The sequence below is a fragment of the Musca autumnalis genome, unplaced genomic scaffold (genome assembly GCF_047663935.1).
Source record: "Musca autumnalis isolate F117 unplaced genomic scaffold, ASM4766393v1 scaffold_3, whole genome shotgun sequence".
NCBI lineage: Eukaryota > Metazoa > Arthropoda > Insecta > Diptera > Muscidae > Musca > Musca autumnalis.
This window is the reverse complement of record NW_027411866.1, coordinates 38,772,823-38,793,751: the sequence shown is the minus strand read 5'-3', so window position 1 is coordinate 38,793,751 and position 20,929 is coordinate 38,772,823. Positions and strand designations below refer to the sequence as shown.

Here is a 20,929-nt window from a genome sequence, read left to right as displayed (position 1 = left end):
GGAAAAATGTAAATACCACAATTTCGTTTTCCTGGTCACCTTTACCTCGAGAATTACTCTCCACAACTCTCTCACATACTGACCGGCATTTTTCCGAATACAATTATAATGGGAGAGAACCACCAAACCACACAGAGTGGGAGCAGAAATTCAATGAAAAATAATCTCAACCAACACCAACAAGACCAAAACAAAAACAAAAAAATTAGCAAAACAAACGTAAAGTGGCCAATATATAAATGAACAATCAAATAATAAACGAAGGCAGTCACACAATAAACCTGAACGTGAGAACAACAGCAACCAGGCAACTAGGCGACAACAACGGACATCGTTTAACGCGTAACGAAGGAAACGGAAAGAAAAACTTAAGTGTATTTCGTGTGTGAATGTGCTTTCTCAAGTGGAAGGTTGACAATTAACATAGAAACCCCTTCGAGAGAGGGTGAAACCGAACAGAAAAATAATAAGATTTGATATTTATCCCACATTTCATAGAAAACTCAACTAACATTAATTCAAATAATAACGGTCAAACGAGTAGAGTGTGTGCGTGTGTGTGTGTGAAAAGAAGAACGACCATGGCTGCTGTAACATTGAGAATTTCATTAATATTGCTAATTTTTTGCACACAAACAATTTGGGCAATGCATGTTGTTATTCCAGAATATACTAGCAGAAATGAATTTGTGGATACCCTAGTAATGAAAGAACAACAACAACAGTATCACAAATCCTCCTCCATGGTAGACGAAAATGAAGAAAATCCCTTATTAAGGCAACAAAGTAGTGTTAAATATCAGACAAATTTTAATGGAACTGCAACCACCACCGCCATCAATACTCATACTCAAGCCAATACTCATAATACTCATAGCCAAATACAAAATGCATTGAATGCAAAAACCAAAACCAGTCAACGACGACGACATCATACATCATACGATAAAAATGATGACGTCGTAACCACCAGTGGCGGGGTTGGCCCCACCAGCATGCATAACAACGAAGAAAATGAAAACACATTTGAGAATTCTCTCTACCAAGAGCAACACTCACGCCAGAGACGCGAATTATCCGACTGGCTAATTGCTCCCAATACACGTTGGTGCGGTCGCGGAAATTTGGCTAATGGAACATACAATACTCTCGGCGGCGCTACTAATGCCGATAAATGCTGTCGGAAACATGATCATTGTAAAGTATTCATAGGTGCAATGTCACAGAGGTATGGCCTGTTCAACTACAGACCCTATACTCTTTCGCATTGTAGTTGCGACCGTCGTTTTCGTACCTGCCTGAAAATGGCAAATGATGAGGATGCCAAAACTATAGGTCAGCTCTTCTTCAATATGGTACAGACTCAGTGTTTTGTACTCGCCAAGGAACAAGTTTGTCTAGAACGGGCAAAGAATGGTACCTGTGTACGGGAGGAGATAAAACAAAAAGCTCATTTAAGGAATAATAAGAAATTTTAAGCACTTTTTTGCTGTTGTGAACTTGACACAAGTGTGTGCTTGCTGCTGTTCTACAAAAGATAAGAAGTGTAAATGTGTTCGTTCGTGTGTGTACTTAATCTCAAAAATACATTAATGACCATGCCAATGATGATGATAATGGTGATGATGCTGAACATATGAAGATGCTCTAGAACGTTTTTTGCGATAATTTTTGTGTGAGACATTAGGACAATATACAAAATCTACTTAACCTGTTATGTACTATGTTTGAGATAACAATGTAGAATAACATTAGTTTTTTATTGTATAATGTTAATTAACATTGAAGACTGCTGCATGCCTGTTATGAAGGCTATATACCCCCTATATATAACCAATACAACAAATAGTTATTTAAGGTAAGTTTATAAGGAAAGAAAATATAAATATTAGTAATATAGAAGTAATTTATTTTATTTAATTTTATGTTGGGCTCCAATTTAGACCAGACGAAAAATGATATCAAACCAAAATCAGCACAAACTTAGACAAGAAATGATTCAAAATTTGGGGTATATCGGAATTATGAGAAACATGCCCGAAGCGATTTTTATAAACTCAGGCTTATAGAAAATGTGCACATTAGGGTAGTTATAAAAAATCGATATCGAACATAGTGTTTTTTCTGAGCCAAAACAGGGTAAATGTCAAAAATGACCATGAAAATGCGACAAAATCGATTAGTTGTCGTACCTAAAATTTTCTGAGCGACATTTTTGCAGAACATTTCGAAGCTGAAAAACGACATCTTGTGGTACTGTTATAGCGGTTCCTAAAATAAAAGACGAAAAGGACATTGAAGGAAGCGAGTAAGAAGGTCGAAATGCTCTACGAAAATAATCCTCATTCGATTTGACTGAAGAAATGTCATCTCATAAATAAGCTAGAACAACAGTTAACACAGATATAACGCTAATTTCAGATGCCTTACAGGGTCTTCAGCAGAAATTTAATCACGCCATAACTCGGAAGTTCGACTCACGGCGGATCTGTCCTTAGGGATTCTTAATATACTCACCAAGGGCTTTCAACCCCTATGACACCGTGTGAGATGGTTGGAGCGCAAGATAACTCTAGAACGGATCTGCCGATTCGGTCCAACATTTGGCCTTAGTAATATTTTGTCCAAACATAGTTTAAGTTTGAAGATAAGCCATATCGGTCCACTCCTTCAGGCACCTCCCCCGGAAAAGTTAAAAATGTTCGGAAAATTGTTCGTACGGTAACTCTTGAAGGGAGCGGCCGAATTGGACCATACTTTACACATCCTAATGTATCTACCAGATATAGATCAGGTTCAAATATGGACTATATTTGTCTACTCCATCCGGTACCTCCCACACAAAATTTCGGATAGGTTCTATTTTTTGAATTTTTATACCCTACTAGCTAAACCCGGTGAGCTTCGCTACCCCGACTAAGATAAGATATAGTGGAATGCTATAATTATATTAACCTTTTTTATATTTTAACGTATAAATATAGGAGAGACCATTCATGGCTGTAATGGAGCTACTATGGTATTTTTGTTTGTTTCAGTGGGTAACACTCCTCATAAAGCCTTTACACTATTAATTTCTCTTTATTGTGATATTTTAAATTACTCTTAGGATAACTCCCACTTTTATCTATAATTTTTACTCAAATAATGATTTAGATATATCATAATAAAAATATTCTTAAGAAGTCTCTCAAATATATGATATTAGTAGCTGTAGACTTGGCCTTTTCGTTCCCAACTATATGTACTTCTGTATATAATGTTGACGTCTACTGACTTCTGAGTTTCTTCAAAATTTCATTGAAATTGGGCATACGTATTAAAAATATAAAATCGACCGAAAATATATATGAGAGCCATATTCCGATATGAACCGATCTCGATATAATTTGACACATTTCCTTTTAGACCAAATCCCGTCTCACATTCCAAATTTCATTGAAATCGAGCATACATACATAGCGTGTTTGGTGAATAAAATATAGGAAATCGTCCGAATATATATATGAGAGCTATATTCAAATCTTAACCAATTTCGATATAATTTGCCACATTTATTTCTAGAACAAATTCCTTAACACATCACAAATTTCAGCGAAATTAGTCATATATAGCGTGTTTGGTGCATAAAATACAGGAAATCGTCCGAAAATATATATGGGATCTATATTCAAATCTAAACCGATTTCGATATAATTTGGCACATTTATGTCTAGACCAAATTCCGTCACACATATCAAAAGCGTGTCTGGTGCATCAAATACAGGAAATCGGCCGAAAATATATATGGGAGCTATATTCAAATCTGAACAGATTTCGATATAATTTGGCACATTTATTTCTAGAACAAATTCCGTCACACATTCCAAATTTCTTTGAAATTGGACATACATAGCGTGTTTGGTGCATAAAATATGGGAAATCGGCCTAAAATATATATGGGAGCTATATCCAAATCTGAACCGATTTCGATATAATGTGGCACATTTATGTCTGGACCAAATTCCGTTACACATTCCAAATTTCAGCGGAATTGGACATATATAGTGTGTTTCGTGCATAAAATACAGGAAATCGGCCGAAAATATATATGGGAGCTATATTCAAATCTGAACAGATTTCGATATAATTTGGCACATTTATGTGTAGTCAAAATTCCGTCACACATTCCAAAATTCAGCGAAATTGGACACATATTGCGTGTTTGGTGCATCAAAAACAGGAAATCGGCCGAAAATATATATGGGAGCTATATTCAAATCTGAACCGATTTCTATATAATTTGGCACATTTATTTCTAGACCAAATTCTGTTACACATTCCAAATTTCAGCGAATTTGGACATATATAGCGTGTTTTGTGCATCAAATACGGGAAATCGGCCGAAAATATATATGGGAGCTATATCCAAATCTGAACCGATTTCGATATAATTTGGCACATTTATTTCTAGACCAAGTTCTGTAACACATTCCAAATTTCAGTTAATTTGGACATATATAGTGTGTTTGCTGCATCAAATACATGAAATCGGCAGAAAATATATATAGGAGCTATATCCAAATCTGAACCGATTTCAATATAAATTGGCACATCTTTTTCTAGGCCAATATCCTTCACACATTTTAAATTTCAGCGAAATTGTACATATACAGCGTGTTTGGTGCATAAAATAAGGAAATCGGCCGAAAATATATGTATATGGGAGCTATATCCAAATCTGAACCAATCTCGATATAATTTGGCACATTTATTTCTAGAACAAATTCCGTCAGAAATTCAAAATTTCAGCGAAATTGGACATTAATAGCATGTTTGGTGCACAAAATAAAGATATCGGATGAAAATATATGTATGTGGGAGCTATATCCAAATCTGAACCGATTTGAATATAATTTGGTAAATTTATTTCTACATAAAATTCCGTCATACATACGAAATTTGTGGATTGTATTTGTAACAGTTCTAAAGATATTTGCATACAAAATCTAAATTTTTTGGAGGTACCTCCGATTTTGATGCTATATCTCCAGATCAACGCGAAATTTCAAAAAATGATATAGCCTATTTTCATTCCAAGCCATGTAGCAATGTACCCTTAGCATTTCAGTAAGATCTGTTCAGCGGTTTTCGAGTCTATAAGGCACAAACAAACAAACAGACAGACAAACAAATTTCAATTTTATATATATAGATTATCTTTTGAATGAATACCAATTACTTAATTCTTTATATTTATAGTTAAATCAATAAATCTTTTAAGGGTTAGTCCTGTTGTCGCCATATATGGTAACATGGGGCGCCTTCGCCACGTTTTTGTTCAAAATGTTCTCATACCGACACCGTTAAAGTTTTATCAAATATTATTTTTGGTACAAATATTAGCGTATCTTGACTATACGTTTTGATATGTAAGTGGCTATAATTTTGTTTTTAAAATATTATTTTTGAGAATTTACAAAATGTCTAAAAAGTGGCGAACCCTCCCCACCCATGGGGCAGCTTCGCCATCGATATTGAACATTTCCCAAAGGACTCTAAAACTGTAATTTACAATACTTTTTCGTTAAATATCAACATTATGCGAAAAAGGAATATGTTTTCTATTGAATAATCAAAAATGATTCTAAAATTCACAAATAGTAACCGATTCTAGCGGTTAATTGAAGTAGGTTCCTTGAATTTAGGTACAAAAATCATAATATAACTAAAACAAGATACGTTTATGATACTATTTGATTTTAACTTCACATTATAGTGTGGTATATCTATGGCATAAAGAATTGAAGTTAAACATGACAAATTTCTGACATTAACCCACCACACCCCTATCATGGCGTAGGCGCCCCACCCCCAACATATCTCATAATATGAATATATTGACATTTGTTATTGTTTTTTTCATGCAAATTATTGGGATTTCTATTCGTCAGTAGTTGTCTTCTAACGGTATAAAATATGTTTTTGATATCACAAAAGGTAAAGAAGATATCACAACAAACATCTACCATAATTATTTTTCGCAATACCCTCAAAACACAAAACCCCGTGCGTCCGCTATCATACTTATGACACAACTGCCAAATTTTAGGAGATGATAGATCTTCATTAAACTCACAATTTTGCCATTTACGGATTTTTTCTAGCACTTGTATTTTACGAGAAAATCGGCGATGGCGTACCCGCCCCAGTGGCGAAGGCGCCCCATGTTACCATATATTTCGCAAAGTAGCCTACATATGGATAAAAACTACTGACCTTTCCTCTGATGTAAATTGCAATAAAGTGTTTGCTAGATAACGGGCCTACTGCCTAATATATAATGGGTTCTGTGTAGAGAACCACATTTTTATCCCATGCTACTTATTGTAACTCCAATGTTGTTGTTGGTAAAAAAAAAACCAACGACTTAGCCTAAATTTCATTTTTGCAAGCGCTACGTATACTTATCTTTGCCACTGTACGTTGGCTTGTCATATAAAACAAAAAATGTCAACCATAGATAGAGTGAGGTTGATGCACTTGTGTAAATCAAGAACGGGGGTTATGTGGGTTTTTTAGTAAAAGTTGGTATATCCATGAAATATTGATTTGTGGAGGGACTGAGGTCGACCGTGGCATAGCCTCCTTACCACGACAAGGACTTAGAAACTAAGGCTGTTACTTGTTGAAACACCTAAGTATAAAATGTTAAGAGTATTTATTTGTAAATGGTATTTATTTTTATTTTTGTTTTCTTACTTGAAATTCCCACCAAAATACTTAACATTTAAAACTATATTTGTCTATCTTTTCAGTTTATCTAAGGACCCCACTTCCCCAACAAATTATATGGATTATATCCTAGAAGAATGTTCTCAAAGAAATTGGATTCAAATGATGCCGACAAACATATCTACTTTGTATTCATAATTAAGAAATATTATTAAGCAATATTTAAATGCCTCCAATAGAGATGAAATCGTTAAGCCATTAACTCATTACACACTTATTTTACAACTTAATTAGTTTTTTAGTGATAAGAATAAAAAAACAAATCACGTATTTAAAAAATATAGTTTTCTAAAAACAAATACAATCATCATTCGTCCATTGGAATAGAAGAAAAAGTGGACATTGATCTTGATAATGAAATAAAAGTAAACCAAAAATAAAACAACGAATTTAAATTTAACAAATAATAAATAGCAACAACAAACTTTCTCCATTTAGTTTTCACAATATTTAAAAATTGTTTTTATTTAGAATTAGAATATAGCGCATAAATGTTTTACATATATAGAGGAATAATGTGTGTATTAAATATTTATGTAGTTCAAAGTTTATAAAGAACAATAAGATTTAATTAAGATTATATAATGTTTGTATTTTAGATTTTCTGTATAGTTGAAAAAAAAAACATTTCATTGAATCAATATTATTAATTAGAAATTAGTCTAAAAATGACAAGCGAAGCCATTAAATTGATTTCAATAATAAAATTTACAAAAAAGAAAACAAATATTTATTTAGCACTATAATTAGATTTGAGCGTTTCATTTACAACAGAAGGTAATCCAAAAATAGAACATTGTTTGTAAAACGTTTGTTCTACATAGGAAACATAAGCAAATTGATAACAAAATTATTAAAGACGAACACGAACATGAACTTGGAGCTGGAGGTAGAGCCGAATCAATAAAATAAAGATTTACGAGTACTTTTTTTTTCAAAATAGTCAGGCTTAATCCCATAGTCGTTGTTTTAATATTTTATTAAAACAACTTTAATTTATTAGTGGGAAAAAATTGGCGATGTTTACCAAGGGGTAAGGCAGGGAATACTATAGTTTCAGATCTCGCCACAGATCTTCATCAGTTCCCTTATTTCTTGTTTTTCAACAAGAAACTTTTTATACCCAAGTGTCAATTTTTTGAAAAACAAAATAGAAGTCGTCATCCCAAACAAAAAACGCCAACCCTCCTAATTGTGAGACCGGGCCTGACTATTTTCAAAAACAAAATAGAAGTCGTCATCGCAAACAAAAAACGCCAAACCCTCCTGATTTACGAGTACTTGTAGAAGCTGCTACAACAACAACAAAATTATTAACAATTTAAATGTTAACATATTTTAGAAAATTAGCTTTTTCACTTTCAAAACATAAGTGGGGAATTCACAAAGCCAAGACCCGAGACCAAGACCACTTTAGTTACCGTGGCGCCCAACAAAATAACCTTTAGATACCATAGGAGGAAGATTATGAATTAATGTATCTTAACTATTCATCAATGTAAATTTTCAATGGACTTTCAGACCTATAAGCGTGAACTATTTCAATAAATTTTCAGTAAGCATCTTGATTTTGATTTGATTTGTCTTCCAAGTCTGACTATATTTGTAAAAACACTCGATGCACATGAAAAAAAACGTGGCGCCCAACGATGAAACGTTTAGATAATATAGAGAGATTTGAGTCTCATCTTTCCTTTATGACAGAGCTGAAAAACTATCGATATTTCCAACATTAGGTATTTTCGTTGTTGGCGTTTTTTATTGTTGGACTGCAGAATTTTACATCTTTGTGTTTATTTCAGCTTTAGTCCATATTTTGTTGTATTCAAGTATTTGAATAACAACAAAATGTTTTACAGTGGATATGAAATTGATTAGTTGCGGGCGGAGGGTAGGGAATACTATAGTTTCAGTTGTCACCAAACAACTTCATCAGTTCCCTTTTCCGCCGACTCTGGTATTTTTTATTTTAGGTATTTTCGATATTTCATTTCAAAAAATCGATTGCTATCGACATTATGGTTAATTTGTCGTCACCATTAATTTGCAAATGAATATGGCAGAAATGTCTATGCTTTTGTTGACATTTTGCACAAGTGTTAACAGAAATATGAAGGAGAAAAAAAAGCAAATGATTTTATTTAATAAAAATATACAAAAATACATATTACTTTTATGAAAAATGTGTACGTATGACTATGGAATTACTTTCTCACATCCACAAAACCGAAAAGTCGCGAAATTTCTATTTATTTCAATGAATTCTAGGTTAGGGGTTTTTAATCCGATAATATCAATAGATAAAACTATCTATCGATATTGATTGTTTTAAAAAATAATAGATATTATCGATAGTGCCATCGATTTTTTGCAGTGGGCATATATACATTTACTAGGCGTTTACACCAGACAGTTTGTCTTCAAATACAACTCTGATTTACTAACACATACATTTGTCGGCTGTCTTCCAGCTGTCCATCATTTTTTCACAGACAGTCGGCGTTTTTTTCAATTTTGGGCGTTTGAACCGACAAAAATGTTGATTAGGATTAAATATCAAAAGTTTTGCGGAGGAGATACTAAAAGGAATGGATCGACATTGACCGTTATGGAAGTGGATCTCTAGCCACAACATATCGTCGATGTCATGCTTAAGTTTTCCATACGCCATTTTTGACTTTTTGAGATACAGATGGTTTCTAGGGTTTTCCGGTATGCTCTTTCTGAATTTCTAGTCGGCTTTCTCCTATCTGCTCTAGTCTCCGAGATATACACACCTCGATGGAAAAGCATAAACTTTTTTCAGTTATGAAATTAATATTTTAAAAACTTAGAAGTTTAAAAACACATTTCAAAAATCAGAATTTTAATTTTCGATTTAGAAGTATTTAATTTATTGAGATAAAGATGGAAAATTTTTGTATCACTTTGTTCCATGTGATTTACTATATTTCACATTTGTGTCATAAGTGCGGATATGGAACAAATCGACAAAAATTCTTTTTTTAAAAAAATCTCTATAACTTTTATATTCCAATACATATTCCTCCAAATTTTTGCAAATATGTTCTATATACTATTATTAATATTTGAAGTCAAAAATATAAATATTTGCTTTAGTCAGCTCCACACAGTTGTGACAAAAAACATTAAAATGCGATTATCTCAAAACGGGCAAATGGCGTATGGAACACTTAAGCATGACACCGACGATATGGTGCCATAGGGGGGTTTTCACTCTTCGGGCTGTTCGCTCAAGAAGTATGGACTCACCCCTAAAAAAAACTTTTACCATCGTAATTGAGGCAGCGAATGAAAGTTGCTTCAACGAAAATCAAAGTGATTCGATATCAGGTCTTAAAGTGAACTTATCCGAAATTTTGTGTGGGAGGTACCGGATGGAGTGGACAAATATAGTCCATATTTTAACCTGATCTATATCTGGTAGATATATTAGGATGTGTAAAGTATAGACCAATTCGGCCACTCCCTTCAAGAGTTACCGTACGAACAATTTTTACGAACATTTTTGAACTTTTGTGGGGGAGGTACCCGAAGGAGTGGACCGATATGGCTCATCTTCAACCTTAAACTATGCTTGGACAAAATATTACTAAGGCCATATTTTGGACCGAATCGGCAGATCCGTACGAGAGTTATTTTGCGCTCCAACCACCTCACACGGTGTCATAGTGGTTTTTTTGCAACTTTCATGCTATTTTCTCAGGAAGTATGGACTTGCCCCTGATGAAAATTGTACTGTCGTATGGAGGGCAGTGAATACAAGCTGCTAAAACAAAAATCAAAGCGATTCGAGAGATGGCCCTAAACTGAACTTTTCCGAAATTTTGTGTGGGAGGTACCCGAAGGAGTGGACCTATTGAGACCATATTGAAACTTCATATTACTCTGATAGAAAGTTTACGCTATACAAAGTATGGACGAAATCGGTCACTCCCTTCAAGAGTTATCGTGCGCACACACCTTCCGAACATTTTCGAACTTTTTTGGGGGAGTTACCGGAAGGAGTGGACCGATGTAGCTCATCTTCGAACTTAAACTAAGTTTGGACAAAATATTACGAAAGCCAAAATTTGAACCGAATCGGTTCATCCGTTCGAGAGTTATCGTGCGCTCCAGCCAGCAGGACAGACAGACAGACAGACGGACGGACATGGCTAGATCGACTCCAAATTGTCTGAAACACATTTGGTCCAATTATACTTGGGGTCTAAAACCATTATTTCGGTGAGGCACATTTTTATCGTATCAAAGTGTATATACCCTCCTTAGCCTAAAGGCTGAGGGTATAAAAAAAGAACAAAAACAAAATATGTGAACGGAAAACAAAAGGAATCCACGATTTTTATTCATAATTTTACAACTGTTTTTGCAGTAGTCTGGACGCCTACGTCACACGGGCAAGTTTTGGGTTTTTATACCCTCAGCCTTTAGGCTAAAGAGGGTATTTACACTTTGATACGACCAAAAATGTGCCTCATCGAAATAATGGTTTTAGACCCCAAGTATGTTTGTACGATATCCGTTTCAGACATTTTTGAGTAGATCTAGCAATGTCCGTCTGTCTGTCCGTCCGTCTGGCTGGCTGGTGGGCACGATAACTCTCGAACGGATTAATCGATTCGGTTTTGGGTATCGAAATATTTTGTCCAGATTCGATTTAAGTTCGAAGATGGGCCATATAGGTCCACTCCTTCAGGTACCTCCCCCACAAATTTTCAAAAATTGTCGCAAAACTTGTGCGCACGATAACTCTTGTAGGGAATAACCGATTTGGTCCATACTTTGCACATCGTGTAATTTCTACCAAACTTAGCTGAGGTTCCAATATGGACTCAATTGGTCCACTCCTTCGGGTACCTCCCACACAAAATTTCGGAAAAGTTTAGTTTAGGACCTGGTCTCGAATCGCTTTGATTTTTGTTTACACAAGTTGTATCCGCTGTCCTCTATACGACGCTGTAAGTTTCATTAGGGGCAAGTCCATACTTCCTGAGAAAATAGCCTTAAAGTTACAAAAAAACCCTATGACACCGTGTGTAGTGGTTGGAGCGCAAGATAACTCTCGAACGGATCTACCGATTCGGTCCAAAATTTGGCTTTCGTAATATTTGTCCAAACTTAGTTCAAGTTCAAAGATGGATTATATCGGTCCACTCCTTCCGGTACCTCCCCCACAAAACGTCGAAAATGTTCGGAAAATTTGTGCGTACGATAACTCTTGAAGGGAGTAACCGATTTGGTCCATACTTTGCACATTATGAAATTTCTACCAGACTTAGGTGAGGTTCCAATATGGACTCAATCGGCAAACTCTTTGGAGTACCTCCCACACAAAATTTGGGAAAAGTTCAGTTTAGGACTTGCTCTCGAATCGCCTTGGTTTTTGTTGTAACATCTTGTATTCACTGTCCCCTATACGAAGGTACAAGTTTCCTCAGGGGCAAGTCCATACTTCCTGAAAAAAAGCCTTAAAGTTGGAAACAAACCCTATAACACCATGTTTATGGGTGGAAGCGCAAGATAATTCTCGAACGGAAATGCCGATTCCGGCCAAAATTTGGCCTTCGTAATATTGTTTCCAAACTTAGTTTAAGTTCGTAGATAAGCCAAATCGGTCCACTCCTTCAAATCGGTCCACAAAAGTTCAAAAATATTCGGAAAAATTGTGCCCACGATAACTCTTGATGGGAGTGACCGATTTGGTCCATACTTTACACATTCTCATAATATCTACCAGATATAGTTCAGGTTCGAATATGGACTATATTTGTCCACTCCATTCCGTACCTTCCACACAAAATTTTGGATAAGTTCACTATAAGACCTGCTGTTGAATCACTTTGATTTTTGTTGAAACAACATACATTCGCTGCCGCAATTACGATGGTAAAAGTTGTTTCAGGGGCAAGTTCATACTTCTTGAGAAAACAGACTGAAGGGTGTAAAAACCCCCTATGGCACCCCCATGGTCTATGTCGGTCCTTTCCTTTAAGTACATTTTCCGCAAAATTTTTGAACTTTAATCCTAATCAACATTTTTATCGGTTCATACGACCAAAATTTTGAAACCCCCTAAATACATAAGTTTTTTGTGAAAATTTTTTTTCAATTTACACAGGCTGAGGGTATATCTCTGTCGGCAAAGCCGACTGATACTATTTTACTTGTTGACAATCAATACATGAACTCAACTGTCCTGTCATGTGTAAACGCAGGGTTTCTGGGACCCGAATGTTTTTGTAAAAGCAATTAATGCACATAATTGGAATGTGGCGCCCAACTAAAAAAGTTTAGGTAGTATAGGAAGATTAATGTTTAATCATTAGACAGCGGAATCCTATGCAAATGCATATATGGTTAGGATGGTCGTAGAGAAAATCTGATTAGAAAGAAACTCGTTTTATCACAAAATAAAACGAATTAGGCCCAGAAATATAGAAATTCATGTTTTGCATATCGTGCATATTTTGACATATTTTTACATATTTGCATAAAATGAGCATATGCAAAAATACATACAAGGATTTGTGGTATAAAAATCCCACCGAAATGGCTGAAATGTGGTATTAAGTCTTCTTCATATAGCCCCCATAGAACGGTACCTCCCGATTTCCGATATTTTGAAGGATGTGGCCTCAACATCACACTTAAATGGCTGATATTTTGTGTAAAAGCTTCGTTGGAGTAGAAAACTTGCCACCTGAAATTTTTCAGTATATGTCCACGTCTTCATATAGCCCCCATAGAACGGTACCCCCCGATTTTCGGTATTTTGAAAGTTGTAGCCTCAATATCCCACCGAAATGACTGAAATTTGGTATTAAGTCTTCCTTGGGGGTAAAATACTTTCCACCTAAAATTTTAAACAGAAGAATTATACATGCAAAAATGTTTGTACCTATTATTGAAATATTTGTTGCATAATTTTGCATATGTCATATGTTTCGATTGCAATTTAATTTAATAAATTTGACATGAATTGGTTGCATAAAATTCCGCTGTCTATTAATCATTAATCCTTTATTACGCATCTAAGTTCCGATCCACACTAGAGCATGAAAAACATTTCAATCAGGGCAACCATGAATAAAAATTCCGTACGGAATTTATTCCCTCTCCCCAATTTGACAAATTTTTATTTCCGTATTTATGTCCACATACATATGAAATTTTATTTTATTTGAAATTAAAAATGAAATCATTCGAATTACAAATGGAATAAATCGAATTTCAAATGGAATAAATCGAATTACAAATGGAATAGTTCGAATTACAAATGGAATTCTCGAATTACAATTGAAACGTTACGAATTACAAATAAAATTCTCGAATTACAATTAAAATAATTCGAAATACATCTGAAAAGGGTGTAATTTTCTACGTTTTAAAATACAATTGATTTTTAAAGAATTCCACCATTTTAGATTATTTTCTGTGCGGAAAAATTTCGAGGGAAATGTTCATGATTGCCCTGTATAATATATGCGTTCTTAGACCGAGTTCCATACTAGAGTAATTTTATGAAATTGCAGTCATGATTCTGTACCCCATTGTGCGGAACAGACCTGTCCTGCGGAACCGGATTTTTCAGCGTCGGACAAATCCGAAAAACCATTACTTATAGTGATAAGGGAAAAACACCCACCAATAAGACGGACGATTCTTGATACCACAGACCTTAAAAAAATTCCAAAGAAGCAATGAATAATAAAGTGTATCGAAGGACAGTTATAGACTGCAGGAGGTATGCAATTAAGATCTGAATACTATCAGCTGATAAGCTCTAATATCAAGTTCGTGAACAAGTTCGAGAGTATCTATTCCCACGTAACTAAGAGGCAACATCTTATCAGCGAAATTCCCACTTCAACAACGGAAGGAACCCTTATCGAGGCCCCAAAGTAGGTGACGATCAAGGGGACCTGTCGTTCGAATAAGGATACTTCTCACCCAAGGCGTTTAAGTCACAAAAATCATCTGATGAACAAAGAGATAATTTCGTCCGAGGAACAGACTCCTGCTCAGAAGAAGTTGACTCTGTCACACCCGGTTCATACGCCTGCATCATATGTCTCGGTGACGAAGAACGTTAGTGAGAAGATCGCTACTGGAGAGACTAAAATCTCAATAGACACTGACTTCGAAACCCTGTACGTCGTCTAACCCGAAGCATTCAATACTGTGTGATCTCCGGCTAGCAGGGGTGATCCCAATGGGCGCATCAGCGATTGTTATGGGTTGCTGGAGGAAGGTCGTCTTAGGGGCATTCTCATCTCGGACGCGGTTGATCAAAGCAACGCACGGCTCGCCCAGCACTTTACAAGGTGCGAAGAATATTGAATTTAGTCGAGAAACATAACGTCGATCTTCAGATGGGAAAGTGGAGAACTCTTACCTCCTTTCAGAAGAACGTCGGACTTGTAATGAAGTTTGCTACCGACAAGTCTGGAGAAAACTACCAGAGAAATCGAGGGGGGTCTGCTAAACTTTATGCTAGGAAAATCAATAATAGGGCGGAAGCGGCCACAGCTTAGCTTGTTCCAATAAACCTGTAATATTGCAAAGCTACTGTAGCTATACTCCTGAAAACCCTTTCGCCTTAGATATCGATATCGCCATTGTCCAGGAAGGAGCTGGGGAGCATAAGCTGAGTATTCTTTGGTTGCGATGCAAATGCTCACCACTTCCACTGGGGAAGCAGTGACACTAATTGCGGAAACAATATTTTTCAACCAGTCGAAGAAGTCGAGTTCCTAGCCAATACTTATCCTGATATTTATCCTGACTACTCTCGAATCACCTACCCTGGGAACAAATCCACTTAGCCCATAGCCAATATTCGTAAGGTAACTAGGAGATCCTACAATAAGAGCCCTAACCACTATTAATTCGTACACATAGCATTTTTCAACAATGTAATAAATAAAATATTCATATCTTCAGAACTATAATGACTTCACAAACAAATCTTATTATTCTTAAAGATAATTTTATTCTCTTTATGCCCGTAATTTCTAGCCCTAGGTAACTGGGTAGGTAGCTACCTATTAGTTATGTTTACCTACGCGTTTGGTAATTTCTACATGCCATTTACCGAGGCGTGTAAATTTTGAAAACATGTGGTAACATTGTAATTTTCATTCATGATTTCGTAAAAACATTGCCACATATAAGTGTTTTACAATTTTTAACACATTGGCAACGATCAACCAGGCAAAATCCTTGGTGTAATGCCCGTAATTTCTAGCACTAGGTAAACGGGTAGGTAGGTACCTATTAGTTATCTTTACCTACGCGTTTGGTAATTTCTACGTGCCATTTACCGAGGCGTGTAAATTTGGAAAGCATGTGGTAACATTGGTGATTTTCATTCAATGTTTCGTAAAAACATTGCCACATATAAGTGTTTTACAATTTTTAACACATTGGCAACGATCAACCAGACAAAATCCTTGGTGTAAGTAACACGGCCGTTTTCGACCCGGTAACGTTACCTATGGATTGAAATTATGAAATTTTGCTTACACGGGGGATATCTATGAACTCATAGATAACTACGCGTAGAAATTACGGGCATAAGTAACACGGCCGTTTTCGACCCGGTAACGTTACCTATGGATTGAAATTGTGAAATTTTGCTTACACGGGGGATATCTATGAACTCATAGATAACTACGCGTAGAAATTACGGGCATTAGACATATATTAATAAAAATACATATCAAAAAAAGAGCATTCCCAGCCAGCATTTTTTGAAATTTTTATTCAAATTCGAGTCTTTTTTGATCCGACTGCACGATTAAAAAGCTGGAATATGAGCTCATTTTCTGATCATAAATGACTCCTTTGTCGGGATGAAAATGTAACCTCAGGCGACTCTTCTAAACAAATCACAAATGAGTCTTCCTCTGCATTAGTTTCGAATCCTTTTCGAGTCGTATTTTAATCATTTATTGGTGATTTGTTGATTAATTTGTGACTCTTTTTCGAGTCTTTTTAAGACAAGTTTATAATCGTTTACGAGTCCTTAGTGAGTCATTTATGATTCTTTATCAGACAAAAAATTAAAAGAATTTTCTTTTTTATTCTTCTTTGTTTTTTGTTTCTTTCCTTTCTTTTGTTTTCTTTTCTGCTTTGTTATGACTTTTAATTATCCCTTTGTTCATTCACTTTCTTCATTTCACTTGGCAAAACCTGTAGATGTGTTTTCTTTGCAATATTCATAATATTACACTGTGCAACAAGGTTTCTGTGCGGTGGAAAATTCCTTTTGGAGATGAAAGCCCTTAGTGAGTATATTAAGAACCCAAAAGGAAATTTTCCCCATAGGTCAAGTTTCTGAGATATCGCGCGATGAATTTTTTGAATTTTCGGCTATGATGCTTGAGAAAATGGCATTATATCTCTGTTTGCCGTTATTGTAGCTTCGTTTTGAGATTACATGTCTGCAGTCAAATCGAATGGCGAATCTTTTTGTAGAACATTTCATTCTTCTAACTCAATTCCTTTCACGTCCTTTTCGTCCTTTCTTTCTTGAACCGTAGTAAAAGTACCACAAGATGAGATTTTACAGCATCCAAACATTCCACAAAAATATTGCTCAGAGAATTTTAGGTACGGTTCTCATTGACAACTAATCGCTACTGTCACGTTTTCATTGTCCTTTTTGACATTTACCCGGTTTTTGTTCAGAAAAAACCTATATTTTGTTTTTCTGTATATTCGTTATTTGTTATGTATTGGTAGGTAGACATACCCATTGGTTATCGCTTATATTGACATCTGGGATGTATCTGAAATATTTACCATATATAGCTCCCGATATGCTAAACACGTTAATGACAAATTTTCTTGGAGAATAGATCCGGTTATCTAATATTTTGAACCGGATATAGCGATATAAAACCCGGATTTTGTACCGATTTTAAGTAATCGATTAAGGTTATATGTATACCATTAGAAAGCTAATAAAATTGCCAATCAGCGAAAATACATTTTTTGACAGCATCTTACCTGAGTTCGGTGCTAAAACAAAAAACCCGTATTCTTGAACCGTTTTTAAGGAAAAATATCACTGCGCGTAAATATGAAGATCAAAGCTTGGTGGGTTAAATATTCTTTTTGCCGATGAAAGTGGATGAAGTTAATATTATGAACCCGGAAGGACAGTTATGCCGTAGGTCAAACTTCTGAGTTATAGCGAAATGGAATTTATGTTACGGGTTTATTGTCGTGTTCTTAAAGTTCATCAAGAATGTATGCATCACGCCATAACTCCGGTTCAAAATATTAGATAACCGGATCTATTCCCCAAGAAAATTTGTCATTAACGCGTTTAGCATATCGGGAGCTATATATGGTAAATATTTCAGATACATCCCAGATGTCAATATAAGCGATAACCAATGGATATGTCTACCTACCAATACATAACAAATAACGAATATACAGAAAAACACAACACTTTTTTTTGACAAAAACCGGGTAAATGTCAAAAAGGACAATGAAAACGTGACAATAGCGATTAGTTGTCAATGAGAACCGTACCTAAAATTCTCTGAGCAATATTTTTGTGGAATATTTGGATGCTGTAAAATCTCATCTTGTGTTACCTTTACTACGGTTCAAGAAAGAAAGGACGAAAAGGACATGAAAGGAATTGAGTTGGAAGAATGAAATGTTCTACAAAAAGATTCGCCATTCGATTTGACTGAAGACATGTAATCTCAAAACGAAGCTACAATAACGGCAAACAGAGATATAACGCTATTTGCTCAAGTATCATAGGCGAAAATTCAAAAAATTCATCGCGCGATATCTCAGAAACTTGACCTATGGCGAAAATTTCCTTTTGAATTCTTAATATACTCACTAAGGGCTTTCATCTCCAAAAGGAATTTTCCACCGCACAGACCTTGAGTTCCAATTTGTGGCACAGTGTTATACATTTATACCAAAGTTTTGTAGAAAGTGTATATGAGAATTATAAACAACCATCCCGTTATGTTTGGAAATAAACAAAACAATCAATGTTTTATCACCTAGCTGTCCAAAATATGATCAGAAGATACATAATTCTAATCACTTTTCAAAAACCTGCATGACACTTTTTTGATTAAGCATTTTTCAATCTTCAGATGATCTAAATGTGACAATAAATAACAAAAAAAATTATCACATTTTAAACGCTTCAATGATTTATTTGTGATTGCTACACATTTGTTGTTGTATTTTAAATTGAACTCTTTTTAATCATTACAGGGAGTCATTTTCGAGTCCCTTTCTGATCATACAAGGGACTTAATCAGTTTTTGATCAACAAAAGGACTCCAAAAAGACTCCGCAATGTGATTTTTGGATAAACAATCTTCCAAATGCTGGCTGGGTTTTAAAAAACAAACAAAAACGAAAGTTCATTATTTTAAACAAAAATATTGTGACCACTATTAATTCGTACAGTCACCAATTATCATTATTAGAATTATTTTACGCCATCATTGTTTACAACGTTACAACGTGTTACAACGGTCTCGACCCACTTTGGCATGGTCTGACTAGCTTTTGACAATCTTCACGGGTTATCGAGTGCCAAATTTTCTGAATTTTGGACTTTAACCCGTTAACAGTCCGTTGGGGTTCATTTTGAAGCTTTCTTTTCATAATAGCCCACAAATTTTCTATTGGATTAAGGTCTGAGGAAGAGGATGGCCAATCCAGGACCTCGATTTCTTTTTCTTCAAGCTACTTTTTCGTACTTTTAGCAGTATCGGAAAAAAACACCATCCTGTTAGAATATGTATTCCCCATAGTCTGCTATTTCGATACAGTTGGTAGCAGATTTTCTTCCTGGATTTTTATATATTTTTCTGCATTTACGATTCCATCTATGAAATGGAGCCGACCAACACCTTTTGAAGACATACATCCGCATACCATAACGCTAACTGAAAACATTACTGTACGTTTTGAGCAGTTTTTATTGTATGTCTCGGCGCTTTTACGTACTACCCTTTATCTTACATCACCAAAACAGACATATATCAAACTTGGATTCGTCACTAAAAATAATGCTGTCCCATTGCCGTTGTACTCAAAATCTTCTCTTTTTAGTCCATAATAGGCGTTTATTTCATTTTAAGCGCTCTAAGCAATGTCTTTTCCTTGGCTTAAAAATTATATAAATTATCAGGTTGATTTTGAAATACCGGCTTAATCTTTAACTTACCTTATAGAAATTATAACCTTTTCATATGCAGTCGGGTCCACTCACGTTCTAAGAGCTTTCCAATTGCTTCAGACCACTTTATGGCTATATCTCGAACAGTGCTTCTACGATTTAGTTTAATGATATTTGCCGAAGCTCTTTTATCGCGAGGATTTATTTTGGAAGCACGGCCTCCGTTTGAAACATTATTGCTGAAATTTCTTAATATTTTCACTTTTTTCATATTTTCTTGTTTTCATATTTTCTTTTCTCATATTTACTTTGTATTGTAGGTCTTGGAATTTTAAGATCAGTCGAAATCTGTCCATATGTCGTTCCAGATTTGAATTTATCGACGATTAATATTATAATAATTAAACCTTTATTCTGGCGTTTGATGTTAAAGAGTGAGAAAATACCTGGTGTACGAAATAATAGTGGACGAAACTCAGTACGGATTGGGATGTCTACAAGGTTCACTTTAATAAGTACAAGAGTGAAATCATAAAAGCTAAGCGGAGGTCTTGGGTCAGTTTTATACAGTCTATGTAGGGAGTTGCTTCGTCAACTAGGCTAGGTTTCGCAAGATACTATTTAAAGATCCCAAAAGTTTCCATAAATACAAGGATCAAATCAATAAAGCTAAGCGAAGTTCCTGGTTCAATTTTATAGAGTCTATTGTGGGTGTTGATCAAGTGAATAGGTTTTGCAAGACTCCGGACTAGAGACTCCCGATCTGCTATCAGGGGTTCACTTTCCCGATTTATGGTGTCCTGACTACAACAAGTTACAGTCAAATCCGAACTGAAGAAGATGAACAAGTGATAGACATATTAATTAACCTCAAAAGACTTCAATGGGCGATTATCAGCTTCCAGCTTTACTAATTACCGATTCGGGATAATACCGGTTTTGCTTACGATTGAA

At 35.2% G+C, this 20,929-nt stretch overlaps 1 protein-coding gene across 1 annotated transcript; it reads left to right on the top strand.

The window, feature by feature from the left end:
* The first annotated feature begins 260 nt into the window (after window positions 1-260).
* LOC141396541 (uncharacterized) lies at window positions 261-7,520 on the top strand. The gene is made up of 2 exons (XM_073972095.1): window positions 261-1,858; window positions 6,798-7,520. Exon 1 carries the CDS (start codon window positions 582-584, stop codon window positions 1,476-1,478), a length of 897 nt encoding a protein of 298 aa, XP_073828196.1. The 5' UTR covers window positions 261-581; the 3' UTR covers window positions 1,479-1,858; window positions 6,798-7,520.
* The last annotated feature ends 13,409 nt before the right edge of the window (window positions 7,521-20,929 follow it).

Coding starts and splice junctions, on each gene's coding strand:
- LOC141396541 (XM_073972095.1), top strand. CDS start 582: ATGGCTGCTGTAACATTGAGAATTTCATTAATATTGCTAATTTTTTGC.